At 36.2% G+C, this 15,000-nt stretch overlaps 1 protein-coding gene across 6 annotated transcripts in view; it reads right to left on the bottom strand.

Annotated features, from left to right (window-relative positions):
• The window catches only part of SUGCT (succinyl-CoA:glutarate-CoA transferase), a 338,027-nt gene that overhangs the window by 291,870 nt on the left and 31,157 nt on the right, over nucleotides 1-15,000 (bottom strand). For all 6 annotated transcript variants that reach the window (XM_087737833.1, XM_087737823.1, XM_087737866.1 and 3 more), the window contains one exon: nucleotides 4,528-4,619. In XM_087737833.1, the coding sequence (XP_087593959.1) occupies nucleotides 4,528-4,619 (92 nt within the window). The remainder of the gene's footprint in view (nucleotides 1-4,527; nucleotides 4,620-15,000) is intronic.

The raw sequence follows: 15,000 nt of genomic DNA on the forward strand, positions 1-15,000 counted from the left end.
ATTTTTGCTGTTTGCTAAATTCCTTACAATTTGTCAACACATTCTGGCTCTCAGATAGCCACAGCACATTTTGGAAGCTTCACAAGTCTTTTTTTTTTTTGCCCTTTGACATAATTTCTCTTCCCAAATTTACATCAATAATATAAAAATGATCCATTAAAAATGGAAATAGTTCTGAAATGACATGCTTAACACAAGTATTTAAGCCCAGTAGTCTTTACAGATAGAAAATAGCTGCTGAAGCTAATATGAATCAGCAATGGCTGTATTTTTCCAACAGCTCTGAGCTATATACACCATATGTACTATTTGTTGCAGTTTGGTTGGTTTTAAGCTGAAGAATGGCCCCTCTGGTACTGTAGATCCCAATCATGTCTTGTTGTCTTGCGTTCAGTAAAACAAAAATGTTTCTTCAGCAAGAAGGAATGTACCACCATAAAGATACCCTGAATATTGAAAATTGGATGTAATAATCCACTTGGAGATGGAAGGGGATTTGTATCCAAATTGGTTTTTATTTAATTAATTTCAAGTTATTGCCTTAATGAGTCAGAAATTTTCATCCAAGGGATATTCATCTGGCACTGATGTATCTGAATATATTAAGTAAAAGCTTTCTGCTCATCAAATATGAAACTCGAATGTTGTATTTAACCAGGAAAGAAAAAAAAAATCTATAAATTATGTCGTCCAGGACAATAAAAGTGTCATCAGTGTAAACTTTTTCCTTTTAGCGTATTTTAATTTATGTAAAGAAAAACTGAATGTGGCCTGAAGCAACTACTTTCATTCAAAATGGGTTTGTGGTACAGATTTACACAAAACAGATTCCCCACTACTGCTTGTAAATTTTCATAAACACACTAGAATTTCAAATTTCACAGATGTCATACATTTCTAATACAGAGGTAAATCAAGTACATGTGTAAGAACTTGAATTCCATGTAGGTTTCTGCACATGAAAACATGGTTTAAAGGTAGCATTCTACTGTACACTGTGTTTAGTTTTGTACAATCATCAAAAACAACACTAGCACAAAACACAGTTGTTTGTGCCTGTAACTTTGCAATATGGCAGAAGTTATAGCTTGATTTCAAGGTTCAGAACTTTGCTCAGAAGCATTTCAAAGTAATCAGCATTAAGTCATTTCAGTAACAACGATTTCCTAGCCAAAAAAGAAAAGCAAGCCTCTCAGAATTTCTTTACACAGGAATCTTCTCTCAGATCTTAAAAATCAGACATATAAAGCATGTGATCTTGTCTCCCTTTCAAGAGGTTTATACTGTGTGCCAAATGTGATATTAGTGTGTATCTTTGGTGCATTCCACATTTGTATTACACTAACTTTATCTCCTTAATAAAAAGGTAACTTGGATAAAATACATTTTAGTCAGAAACGTCCATCTCTTCCACTGTGATCTCTTTAGTGCCTCAAAAATTATAGTGTTACATGAAATATAAAGTATTGAAGAAGCTGAATGTTACATATGTGACAGACTTAATAAAGGTTGAAGTTTCACTCAAAATCTTGTGCTGCTAATATATTGATTTCATGGCTTAATATTAAGACTTTGCTGACTGGAGGCATGGCCTCAGTAGCCAATAAAGTTATGTGATCTGCAACAGTAAACTGCTTTCTGAGACATTAAATCAGTAGCCAGATGGTTGGAACAAACTAAAATTCACAACATGAAATTTCACTAAGCCAAAAAGGAGTATATATATTGCTATTAGCGCTATCCATTTTTCAAAATGTCAGATACAGGACATAATTTTAGTATCCTATTATTAAAATGCTTTGTGAGGAGTTGTAAATATGTATTAACATACCTCAAAATTAAGCACCTCAGTGTTGTATGTAGATGTTTTGTTGCTGCTGCTCAAATTCATTATAATTTGTCTATTGCATCAGCTGATACCTCTAAGACCATCCTGCAGGCACATTCAATGGCTTGTTTACTGAAGGGAATTTTCCACAGAGCACTGTTATAGTGATGTTATGCTGATTATCTATAGCTACCACAATGCAATACAAAACCAACATCATCTGTTATAATTTTTCTTTTTTTTTTTCCCCAGTTCATAAGACTGGCGTTTTCAATTTTATTTAAGGAAAAAAACAATCATACTCTAGTTTACTAGGGTATGCTTCAAATGATCATGTTACTTTTAGTATACGAATTCCATGTTATGCTTCAAATGATCATGTTACTTTTAGTATACGAATTCCATGTTATCTGGTCAACAAATAATTCAAGGTTTAATAAAGAAAAACAGCATTAAAAAAGTTGGTAAGATTCTTTTTTCTTCTTTACTTTGGCTGCTTTTCTACATGCTGACTGAAACAAGGTTTTCTACTTCTTTCAGAGCTAGTCTTGTGGAATTTTAAACACAACCCAGTCACATGAACGTAAATGTAGAACATGGAAGATTTTACTATTAATAAATACATTGTTATTTTAAAGTAGCTTTCAAACAAGCATACAATATGATTTTAAAGCCACTTGAGTTAAATTTTCACTACAACAACAAAAGGCACATTTGCTTCTTTGGAGTCATTGACCACTCAATTCTTTGAAACAAAACTGTCCCTCTATACATCAGAAAATGGTTTTGAGAAACTGATGAAATAACATATGACCAACTTCAAATAAAAAAAAATAAGCAGCAAGTTTTAGCATGTTTATTTTAACCGTGCAAAAGAATGACTAAGGTTGAATGAATTGTTAAAAGCCCCCAGTGAATAGACAGAACTGTTACTAACAATGATTAAATTATTCTTATGATTACATTGCCTCAAGTCCTGGTGAGGTGATGCGAACATCTGGATTTCCAGTGTAGATCTTTTAATAACACAATCTTTTAATAAAATCCATCTTCATAATGGCCACTGAGGACTATTACTCTCATAATACAACTTATATGCAATTATTCGGTATAATGGTTGTATTTTCTGTCACTCATATCATTGAAAAGCTTTACAAGAGGTTTTTTGTTTTTTGTTTTTTTTTCTTCAATTTTTCAACATACTGTCCTTTATTCATGTAGTATTAACAACATTTGCCCCCTTTCTAACAGTTTGTACTCCCATTTAATTTTGTTTGGTATATTTTGAAGTGTGCAAGAAGTTTCTGGCATTGTATTGGAAGTACTAACCTTCACTCTGCAGACACCAAGGTCAGAATGTAAAAGTTACTTACACTACAGTTACTGTGCTCAGTCATTGCTTAGTTATATGTGCATTATACATTTGAAGAGAAGTACCTGTAAGGACTGCACTCAACTTCATGTCTTCTCATGTTCCGAGATGGGACATCCTATGGGTACGTACCATTAACATGCTAGCAGTGGGCAGATAGTCTCAGGACACTAGGTGCAGGATGTTTCAGTTTCCTCAGTCAAACAATGCTTGACTGTTTGTTTGTGATTTGTTTTTGTTTTGGTTTGGTTTTTTGGTTGTTTTGTTGTTGTTGGCTTTTTTTTTTTTAATAGAAAGGAGGACTCTGGTAACAATAATTGCCACAAGCAGAGAGTTCTGATGTTTCCCATTGTTCCCAGCAGAAAACAAGTCTATTGGCAGAATATCAATCCTACAGTAGAGTTATATCCAGATCATGCATGGTTAGCTTTCAACAACCTACTCAAACATGAATACCTGACACTAAATACAGAAACCTGGTGAACTCCTTGTTTATCTAGGGCATGCCAGTGTCATACTCAAGATCTGCACTACTGCTTCCAGAGCATCAGGAGCACCACCACAAAAAAACTCTAGTGTTTATGATCCATAGAACAGACTAGTATCACTATCTCACTTGAGAAGTGACATTTGGAGACCACATTCCCTGCATCTGTAGGTGATTCAAGACAGCTGAAGTAAACGCCTATGACCAGCATTTTTCTGAAATGAAGACACACGTTCTATGTATCCCTGGAATCCAGATAGTAAACTCCCTCTGTAATGCTTCCTGCACTACTGCAGCTACCAAAGATCTTGGATATCAATGGGAATAGCAGCACATAAAGCTTTTCCAGAACCACTAATGACATCTCTCTGCTTGCTTTCAGGCGGGATGACCGAAAAGACAGTTTGTCAGAGATGGATGGCTTCACAATTCCCTCTTTTAAAGAGGGACTATCAATATCAAAGCATGGGTGAAACTTCCCACACATATGTACGGTTCCATCATCCAGGTGTCAACAATGTTTCTATTACAGCTCTTGAAGTGACTAGAAGTGGCCATTAACAGGTTAGCATAAATTGTCAATTTATTTACTGGAGATTTCAGGATACCGTTTTTCTTTCATTTTCTGTTTCTCAGGCATTGGCTTTGCAAGCCTGGAGTGAGATACCTGAAGGACATAAGTACTATTATTTTCTTAGATTCCCAGAGATAAGACCTCTTGTTGGACTGAAGAGGGCATGCATAACAGATGTGTTAGCGTAGGCTAACTTGCTCCATGCAGCATCAAGTTTTAGTATATAGCACAAAGATTCTATTAAATTTGTAAGTTGAGCACCATACCTCATGCCCTGTGATATGCATGAGACCAGAAACAGCAGCTGCAATGGAGTCATATCCACCTCTCTGAACCATTGGACCAGTCTGACCATAACCTAGAACAGAAAGAGAACAAATAATAGTTCAATCAAGGGCAAGTACAACGTAAACATGTATTACTATTTTAGTACAAAAAGGAACCAACTAGTATTTCTCATCAGCTTTTGTTCACAAGTTGTCCAGATTGTACAACCAATTAATGCAATTGTATTCTATTTATTCCTGCACATTTTTAAGAGTAGACGGTTGGATTTACCCCGTGCGGGCTGATGATGTGTTTGATCTTAATTCTAGACAGATTCCTGGCCCTGCTATGTTTCATTCACTTTGGATAGAATTCCTTTTTTAACTTGCCGGGTCACCTGAGATGGGGTTCAGACATCATTTCAGAGGCTCTACACTATCTCTGCAGGCCTCCAACTACTGTCCAGCAGGGCCCATGCTGCCTGTGTTATACCCCCGCTCTGCCATAAAGATATCTTGAATACCACAAACAATACTAAAATCATGACACTATGGTTTAGACACATGAATTGCTCCCCCCTTACTTCTCTTATTTTATTCCACATCTAAGCAGAGCTACCTTCAAAATAAAACACTGTTTACAACAGAGGGCAAGGCTGGCCCTTTAGCAACTACACACAATCTGTTTGCCAACAGTTAGCAACAATGAAATGTAAAATACAAAAAACTTCTATGGAACTACATAAATACAGTTTTGTTCAGCTATAGAACTAGCTTAGAATTAACAGCTGTAGCCAGAAGGATGCTCTCTTGCTTTTCTCTGCTTTAACTCAGCATGTCCTTCCAACAAAATCTTCCAGTTGAGGAGGTCTTGTAGGATCAACTGAAGGGGTTACAAATCCAGATATCAATCCTATTCCCCTGCCAGGGATTGCCTGCCAGGTTGACTGCCTGTCAACCACGGTATAACCTAATAATTTAGAGCTGAAATTACAGGCAGTTAATGTACCGGGCCTGTACAATGTAATGACCATAAGTGGTCAAAGAGCCAAGTCTGGTTTTCTTTTATGGAACCAGTGACCACCAACACAGACGGGAGAAGTCAACAGGGAAGGAGCAATACATTTGATTGCTATTATCAGAACTAATAGAAACCGTCAGAGCCCTTAAGAATCAGATTTAAGAGTCTCTCCTCCTCCTCAAAGAGGTAGCAAATTCAAAAGCTATTCTCATGCTTTTTCGCTTTTCAGATATGTCTAGAAGAAATCCCCTAACTACAGGAGCAAACAGTTAGGAGACATGTCACAGACAAGATTCCTAGTTTGGCTGGCACTTTTAAGGCAACGTTTCTTAGCTATGAGGACCTCTTAGCTATGAGGACAGTAGTAAAATAAAAGTATAACAACATATATGGCAAGATAAAGACTTCCTGAATCTCCTAAATTCCTTTTAATATTCTCCTGGAATAACCTTCTCCATATACAGACAGTCTGTTTGGTAGACGTGACCGTGTAAACATTGGTTTTACTGATTACAGCACACAATTAAAAATCGTTAACCATTGGGATAATCTTCAGCTCCTCCACTTGGACCAATGCTGTCATGTACAAAATTCATAAATGACTTCTAATGTACAGTGCAAGATAATAATGATCACTTCAAACCAGAGTTAAAGCACTGTTACTCCAATTAATATTTAGTAAATCATGGCAAGCAAAACAATATCCACTAGCCATACCGATTTCTCCATTATACCACAAACTGTCTTAATTACCTGATATTTTTCTGGAGACATCAAATCCACATTGTGCGAAGCTGAGGAGGAACTCAACTTCTACACTCAGTATCACAGGGAATATCAGGATACTACAGCCAGCACACTGACTCTGTCAATGTAGCCTCAAAACAAACATTTTGGGAGAAAGGATTCAACACTTTTCTTATGGTCAAACCTGTATCTTATTGACTTCACTACTCACAAGAGAGAAGAAAAAACCTACCAGTTTACCCAGTTTTCTTTGAAATCATGTCTCTGACAACAACTGACTCTGAGACCCTAAAGAGCAACTGGTAACATTTCCTTTCATATTTACAGACTTAAGTGTACAGAAAATAACAATCTTTTCATTTTCAAACATAACAGGACCAGCAAATAAAATATGGTAGATCCACCCAAAAATGCTCTGAAGGGCTCTCACTAGGCATATACCATTATCTCATTGGAATGAACTGTAGCATTAAAATCATTTAAATGTGTGGGGCCACTTCAAAAACAAAATCTTGCTCAATTAAAAAAAATACTCAAAACAACTTTAATTGAATAGTGAAAAGCATATTGAAGTAAGTGAGAAATTATGTACTGGCCTCAATTATTAACAAAGAAAAGACATCAACACATCTGCTCACACAAATGTTTTCATAAACAGAAAACATCTGAAAATTAAGCATTTAGTACGTGGACAGAACAACTATAAAATGCTTTGCAATGCTCTTCTGGTAAGGACAAACACCCATCCCTCAAACACTATATTCAGGAAAGGTGACAGGCAACAAGTCATGCATTTTTCTAGTGGTGTTTAAGTCCTTTTCACACATTATAACAGCCTGGTTTCAAAATAAAAATTATTTAATGGCTTTCTGGTTAAAATTAGATGTTCTAAGGAGTGTTTAATTCATTTTCACCGGTCACAATAGATTAATACATAATTCTGCTTTTGATCCGAATTGACAAAGCTAGTGTGGGGACAAAATTTGCTGTCATTGGAAATTGTTTGCCTCCGGGAACTACGGACATATGAAATGCCTGGAAGAAGAGGTAGCCATCTAACTGTAAGAGTTAAGTGACAAATAGCTATTTCTAAAAATGACAGATCTCATTATGCAGACAAAAATCAAAGGCTGAATATTATTATTCTGGTAAACTACACAGGTCAATGGAGCAACCCAGTGCAGATGTTTTAGAAATAACTATGACGACAAATACAAAAATTTTGAAGGAGAACACAAAATTACATTCGGAAAATTTTCAGCCTGGTGCACAGAGCTCACCATAACTGTAATACATACACATACATACATATACACAGATATGCATGTGTGTGTATATATATATATATATGTGCATGTATACCTATATATAAATATAAAAAACAACTTCTTAAAGATATAAAAATGCCACCCGAAGTTTACGTTTATCCAAATACCCTGCATTCTCTCACACTTGAATTCAGCATGCAAAAGCATAGATTTGCTATTACACATGCTAAACCCTAAATATAGGTTCCTGTTTAGTATAACGTAGTTAGTGGCTTATCAAGTTTAGATACAACAGAAAATACTTTAGGCTAAAAAGATAATCCCTGTTCAATACAGAAAGAATAGATTTTACAGCGATGGTCTCTGAAGATGAAACAAGGCAACTGATTACACTCTTGCTCTGAACTGCCCTCTAGTGGAGTTTACCTCCTTAGGCTACAGTCAATATTTAAATAGTCTCTTTCTACCAGTAGAGAGTTCATTTTAGTCCCTTAAGTCCAGTGAATATATTTTTATTTTGGGGACTATATTTCAGAGGAGAGACAAAAGAATTTAAAAACTAATTTAATAAAAATGAGAGTTTTCTAAATCATGTTAGCTGGACAGGGAGCTGCATAGCCGCCTAATCTCATGTAAAGCTTTAGATTTCTGTAAAATGGAATCTGGAAAGAACAAAAGAAAGTTACACCCTCCCTAAATCCCTATTCAAATCCCAAAATCCCTACTCTACACCTTGCACTAGGAAGGCACAACTTATTTTGATACCTGCCACATCCTCACATACCTAGATTTCAAAATTGTTGCAGTATGAGCTGTTTTGCTCTACTGCAAAATGTACATCAGTTTCACAATCAAACTGGTTACAAGACACGATAACCCCCAGTCAGATCTCCAAGTGCCTCCTAAAAATTGTCATTGTCAAAGCATTAATTAATCTGCATAGCATGCATTTGAAACCACCAAAACCACAAACTCTAGCTGTCCACTGAAGGATTGTTTGCTTATTCGGCATAGTCACTTACACCTAAATATTACTGTTCCTGTCCTGACCCTGCAGCCAAGTCTATTTTCTATATAATAAAGTGTACCTTCATTGTCTTTACCCTTTTGTGAGCAAGAGAAATGAACCGCCTATGAGAGAAATATGAAAAAACAAGTTGCACTGGCTACTTTGTATCAGCTTAAGGGAAACATGGGCCTTTATGGTAGGCATTTACAAAGTGAATGACACAGCTTTCCACCAGCAATCCTGTATCCTTATCTCAGACAAGAATGGAGAAAGTGACCTTACTGGCTATATTTAGCATTCTCTGTTTTTCAGACCTTTCCAAGTGGTTAAAGATACATTTGCAGCTGAAAATTTTGAAAGAATATCCTTAACTAAGATCTCCACCATCTCTCTTTGTTAGTCTGCAGCATAACATACAGTGTATGAATATTCAAAATGAGACATGCTTAATGTGACATAAAAAAAGGATATCTCTCTGTTCCTGTATCTATTTTTTTCATATTTGGGGGAATATGACAATTAATGTTTCATAAAATAAGGCAGGTAATATGGAATAGTGCAGTTCATAGCTGTTCTAAAAAAACTCCAGTTGTTTGACGATCAAATCTTTGATACAGAGCAACAAGACTCAAGATGCCTAAAAATATTTATCTAGCAAAACTGAAAGATAATAATGTCAAGATAAACAGTAAATTATAATAGCACTAAGATCCTCATCAGTAGCTGGGGGCATTACAGAAGGAGCTTTATACAAGACCCTAATTGCAACTGGTTGAAGATTCATTTGGTAAAATGAATGGAAACAAATTTTCCATAAATATTGGCAATATATACCCATTCCAACTAAAAATAAGAGACTGCTGCTATTGTCTGATTAAATTACATCGTTATTAATACATCACAATTCCTGACAAAGGGAAGGACTGAAAGTACTTTTTTCCCCCCAGATTTTTCTAGTTGGATCAGAGAGACCCAGTAAAATAAAGACAAAGACACTTCAATGGGAAATAAATCTTCGCTACTTCTCTAGGGTTGGTGTGACATTCCTGCTCTGAGGAGAGGGGGCCAATTAGTGGGAAACACAGAAGTCACCGCTGACACAATGAAGGTAATCGCTTTTGTGCTTAGTGTACAAGTGCCATGTGATGGCACTCGAGCTTTGGAACATACCACTGGAAAAATGGTAATATTTGCAGGCATCATATGGGACAAAAGTTTGCGAAAAAAATAACATGTCATAACAAACTACCGCTAGTTTATCCACTTTAAAACAGTCAATACATTTATCACATGAGAGACATACTTTGCTTTGGAATCCACCCCAAATGATTCTGTTTTGAGAGACAGAAATAAATATTATGAAGTGAGAAAGGTCAGGTTGAAGATTAGGAAAAATGTAACAACAGTAAAAGCTGTTAGACTGCACAAAAGTGTTATTAGTGAAGCTGCCAAATGCCAGATGCTCAAAAATGTCACACTAAATTTAAAAATGCTAGCAAAAACTGTTTCCAAAAAGAACTCTGTTAGAAAAACAGACTAATGTGTCTTTCCAGGTTTAGCTTTATAATACCATGTCAGCTACAACATAGCTTTATTTCATTTTTGCCAGATGACAGGGGGATTTTTAGCTACATTTACGGAAGACATTCTTCACAAAAAGTTTTAAGAAAGCAGGCAAACCAAATAAACAACTTTGTCCCAGACAAAGTTCCATGTGTCTGTAGATCCTGTGCGGTTCCAAGACATGTACTGGACACACATTTGGACACCCCATTTCCTTGCTTAGGAGTTACTGATGATATGATGACAGGATTCCTAACGTGTATAAAAACAATTCATTTCAGCTAGGAGCATCTGGGATAAACAGACACCGATGTGTTGCAATATCATCACTTAAAGGACAATCACCCTAAAACCAGTATTTTTATGTAGGTTACCTTAGATTCATTTGGAATTTTTACAAAGGTTAACAAAAATGCTTCTTCATTTCTCAGGTTGTTGTGCATTTGATTTGTATTTGATGAAATTTAACACTTTCCCCAGGACAGTGGGTCACAAACACAGTTTGCACCTTCCACAAAACAGAGAAAGAAGTAAATCTTAAAAAAATTACTACAAGCACAGGAACTGGAAGGGAGACAAAAGAACTCGTGCAACACCTGAAACTGCTGCTCTCATTTCTTCAAGACAATTTGCTTTCAAGCTAATGATGGCCCTGTAATTAACCGCTACAGGAAATCCTGAACATGATTTTCTCTGTCATAAAAAGAAAGGTTAGCATTTCTCATTATGACCTTTGTCCAAAATATTTGTATCACATGCAAGAGAAAACCAAAAGCCATCATTTCTGCACTTCTTCATGATTTGATAGCATGATAAAACTTTATAAGACCAAATATAAAACACATTGTACTAAGAGGAGAGGAAAAACCAACACGGAGACATACTGTCAACACAGACCAATTCCCTGTAGCTTAATTCCCACATAACAAATGACATTATAAAGTCAGCCTGTATAGGATATTCTGAGCAAAACATAGAAAAATATGTTCAACATAGGCATTTCTACAAATAGGGACTAAACATTGTCACAAATTCAATCCAGATAGATGGCTATCCCTGCTGAATAACAAATTAATGAGAAACACCTTGTGACTTGTTCTATTGCCAAAAGAAAACATTCAATTAAAGACAGCTTACATCTTTACTTAATAAAGATTAATGAAACAAGCAGAAGAACACAAGCAATTCTCTGTGATGAGAAAAGCCAAAATCTAACAGACGCATTATATGAAACTTTGCAATGTCAGAGCTGCCAAATACGTTAGCAAAACGAGTAACGACTTTTGGAAAATGCTTGCCATGTGTTGGTCAGAAGGAAAGGAAGTACAACTTCCTGGGTAGGCAAGCTTACAGGAGATCAGAACCGATATGAAAAAGGTGAAGTCAGAGCAAACTGTCAAGAGAGATGAAAGGAGTTAAAAAAAAAAAAAAAAAAACAAACAAACCCACAACCTTAAGTCAGCAGGCATAAAATCTGACCAACAATCTGATAAATACATTTCATTTCCCAACTGATGATTGTGAATGCATACAATATATCAATTACTTTATTGCTTTTACACATGCCAATTTAGACATTCTAACCCTGTATTTTTAAACAAAATCAGGTGTTAAATTGGAAGGCAAAATTATTAAATCAAATGCAAAACTTTCTGCTAGGATTTAGCTACTGAAAGACTAGAAGGGGACAAACAGCAGCCTCTGCCAGTTGTCCAGCTCCATTCAATTTTCACGTGATCTGGGTACCCGGTCTCACACGACTCCCCTGAAAACACCAACCACACTTCTGGGACACAGCCACAGACCATTTCAAATAACACAAGCCTGGTTTTCAACAGGCTTCTAATCAGGCCTGCAAACTGCTGGGCCATATTTTTTAATTTTTCAACATGCCAAATATCAGTTACAAGAAAGCAGTTCTTCCCTCCACAACCTAAACTGTAATTACCCAAGAGATGCTACTATCACCCTCTTTTGCTAAGTCAGCTAAAGTTTAACTTGCCATTCTCTGAATTTCAAGGCAGAAGCAGCTTCCCAATCTAAGTGGAGGCACTCGTCTGCATGATCTCAGAAATCAAATGCAATGTGGTGATCGTTTTCTCAAAACAGAATTTCAATTAAAAGCTTAAGCTTTTAGATGACACTCAGATTAAGTACTCAAACTTTTTTCCCTGCCTTGTAAGGAGGCTGAGACACACCCAAATTCCCCACCATTGTTTTGGGTTTATACGAATATTCCTAGCTACACACTCTTAAAGGTAACAACTCACTCCTTGTACCCTGCTTGGTACAAATACAATATAAGTATTTAGAGTCATAAGATCAGCTGTAAGAGTTAATTTTAAAATAGTGAAGTCAATTACTCCTAGCAGTGTAGCAGTGACATTCCCCCAGAATCCATCCAGGTTGCAAAACTTGCACAGAAACTAGGTAAACACTGAGGTGAGCTGTCTGCACTAACCTCTGTGCGTCCTCATCTACTTTGCTAGAACTCCTCCACCCACCCACCTCTGCCAAGCTATTGCTGCTAAGGTAAGGGAGCAAATGGTTGTGAGAAACACCTGGCTAATGCTGGGAATCAGCCAGGAGTCAACAGAAAGATACCAGACTTCAGCTCAACAGATACTAACAATCTTGCTATTTCTGTAGCGAAAAACACCTGTAAGACTAAGGAGAACCTGCAAGGTGTATTTTCTATGAATATTTATAATGCTATGGCCAAGCAGTACAGTGTCAGGATAGCCTCAGAGAAGTCTCAACTCTGAGGCAACAGATACACAGCAGTCTCTGATAAGGACATGATTATCCTATGACAGAAGTTTAAAGTAACTACTTAATTACCTAATTCTTTCTCCTCTGAACCAGACAACATTCATTCTAAAGTGGTATTACCTGAACAGACCTTCATTTGCTGTGACTGTATACGGTTTTGTTGACAGACAAATCTGTGCAGCAATGTCCGGTGAAGAAGCTGACCTTGACTAAGCACTCCACTGCACCCGGGGGCTGCACGTCCACATGTGTGCACACACACGAGTATGTGTACTATGACCCTGAATTCTCCCTCTAAGAGCAAATACATAGTCCCTCAAGGGACGTTAATGATTACTAGCTGGAGCTGGAAAAAGAGTGTCAAACAAACTCAAAATCAGTACGGAATTTTTTCTAAACTTTCCAAACATTTCCTCAAAAAATTCCAAAACAAATCTGTAAACTTTAATTCCCAAAGAGAAATAAGTTATATGGAATACAATACACTCTTAAGGTTCCAGGCCATCCTTTCAACCCAATAACTTTACTAACATTTTTTGAGCCTGATTATAGTTCTCTTTGGTTTACACACACACACACAATATGTAAACAGTTCAACCCTTACTCAGCTCAAAGAATGAGCACACATTACCTCCTATTTCTGAAATCATGAACTGTAACATGAATTTCGTTTGCAGTCCTGATATAACATTAATTTTCTATGCAACCCAATGAAGGTGTAAATCCCAGCTTAAAGTTTAAGTGAACTGTTCTGGCAGATCAGATGGAAGTGGAAAGTTGCAGTAATTTACCAGTACATCAGAGACTAAGTGAACATAAAGAAAAGTTGAAAGAGCCCTTTCTTGGAAATACATATGAAAGTGATCTTGAATATTCTTAACATTAACAGATTCCCTGGTTATACAATGCATAGTTAAATATAATAGTTGCTGATCATTTACAGGAATTTAGTATGTGGAGTGCTAAAAAGTAAATGCATCTGTTTACTTGAAACAGCTGAATAATAACTGATTAATTCATTGTACTGCCTAAATTGAATATTTTTCTACTAACAGATTTTGCCAATTGGTTCCTTAGGAAGGGTCATATGTGAAAAGAATCTTTGCCTTCACAAAAAAAAAAATCTGTAGTGGACACAACTGATACTTCACATACTTAGGGTTTTTTCCCCCCTCTATAAAATTTTCCTAACACAACTAGCTCTAATCAAATTCTCTTAACTCATGTTTCATTGATGAGAAACACCTACTAAATAAATAAATACAATGCAAAATATAACAAGTTACCAGTTATTCAGTCTGAACAACGGAACAAACTTTTGATTGGACTGAGTACTCAAACATCTCAGGACATCACTTTGTGAAGGGTTTCAGAACTGCAATTAGAGCAATTTATAGCAGAGGAGATTTACTTTACTTCCAGACCATGTATTTTACTATATTTGGGTTTTGCAGTTTGAGTGTTAAAAGAAGTTATGATTCATTACCAAATTCACTCCCACATATCTTAAGATCATGACTTCAATTTGACAGAAATAAAAGAAACTGACAAACAATCACATTATATACCCTGAGCAGGTACATGATATATAATACCCCTTCTTTTTGTACAAAGAATATAGTATTATATGAGTAAGCACCTTGTAGTCGCAGTTCCATAAAATTACTTTGAAAGATGTACTCTCTTAAAAGAGGTTACAAAATTTTGGCCTCGCATTCTCCTCTTAAAAAGGTAGTCAGGGTTCACCGCAAGATGTGATCACAATGGCACTAGGTACCCCTATTCTGGCTTTGCAATATCCACAAGGACTCTACTCCCAGACAAGAAAGTAACCCTATCTATTAGACAGCTTTTCTTAAGATTTAACTGGAATCTTTTTTGCTGAAATTGTAACAGTTACTTTGTGTCCCATGTATCACAAACAGATTATTCTCTTCTCTTTACAAGAGCTTTTACTGATGGGAAGGCTGTTATCCACAAACCTATTCTCATTACACCCTTACTTTGCAGTAACATTTACAACTTCCAATGACAAAAGTTTTCTCTACAAGACAACTTGCAGATCAATGGGTTTCAGCCAACTCTGACATAAA

This window comes from Nipponia nippon, unplaced genomic scaffold, assembly GCF_047370975.1.
Source record: "Nipponia nippon isolate SJK-2023a ecotype South Korea unplaced genomic scaffold, ASM4737097v1 scaffold_1, whole genome shotgun sequence".
NCBI lineage: Eukaryota > Metazoa > Chordata > Aves > Pelecaniformes > Threskiornithidae > Nipponia > Nipponia nippon.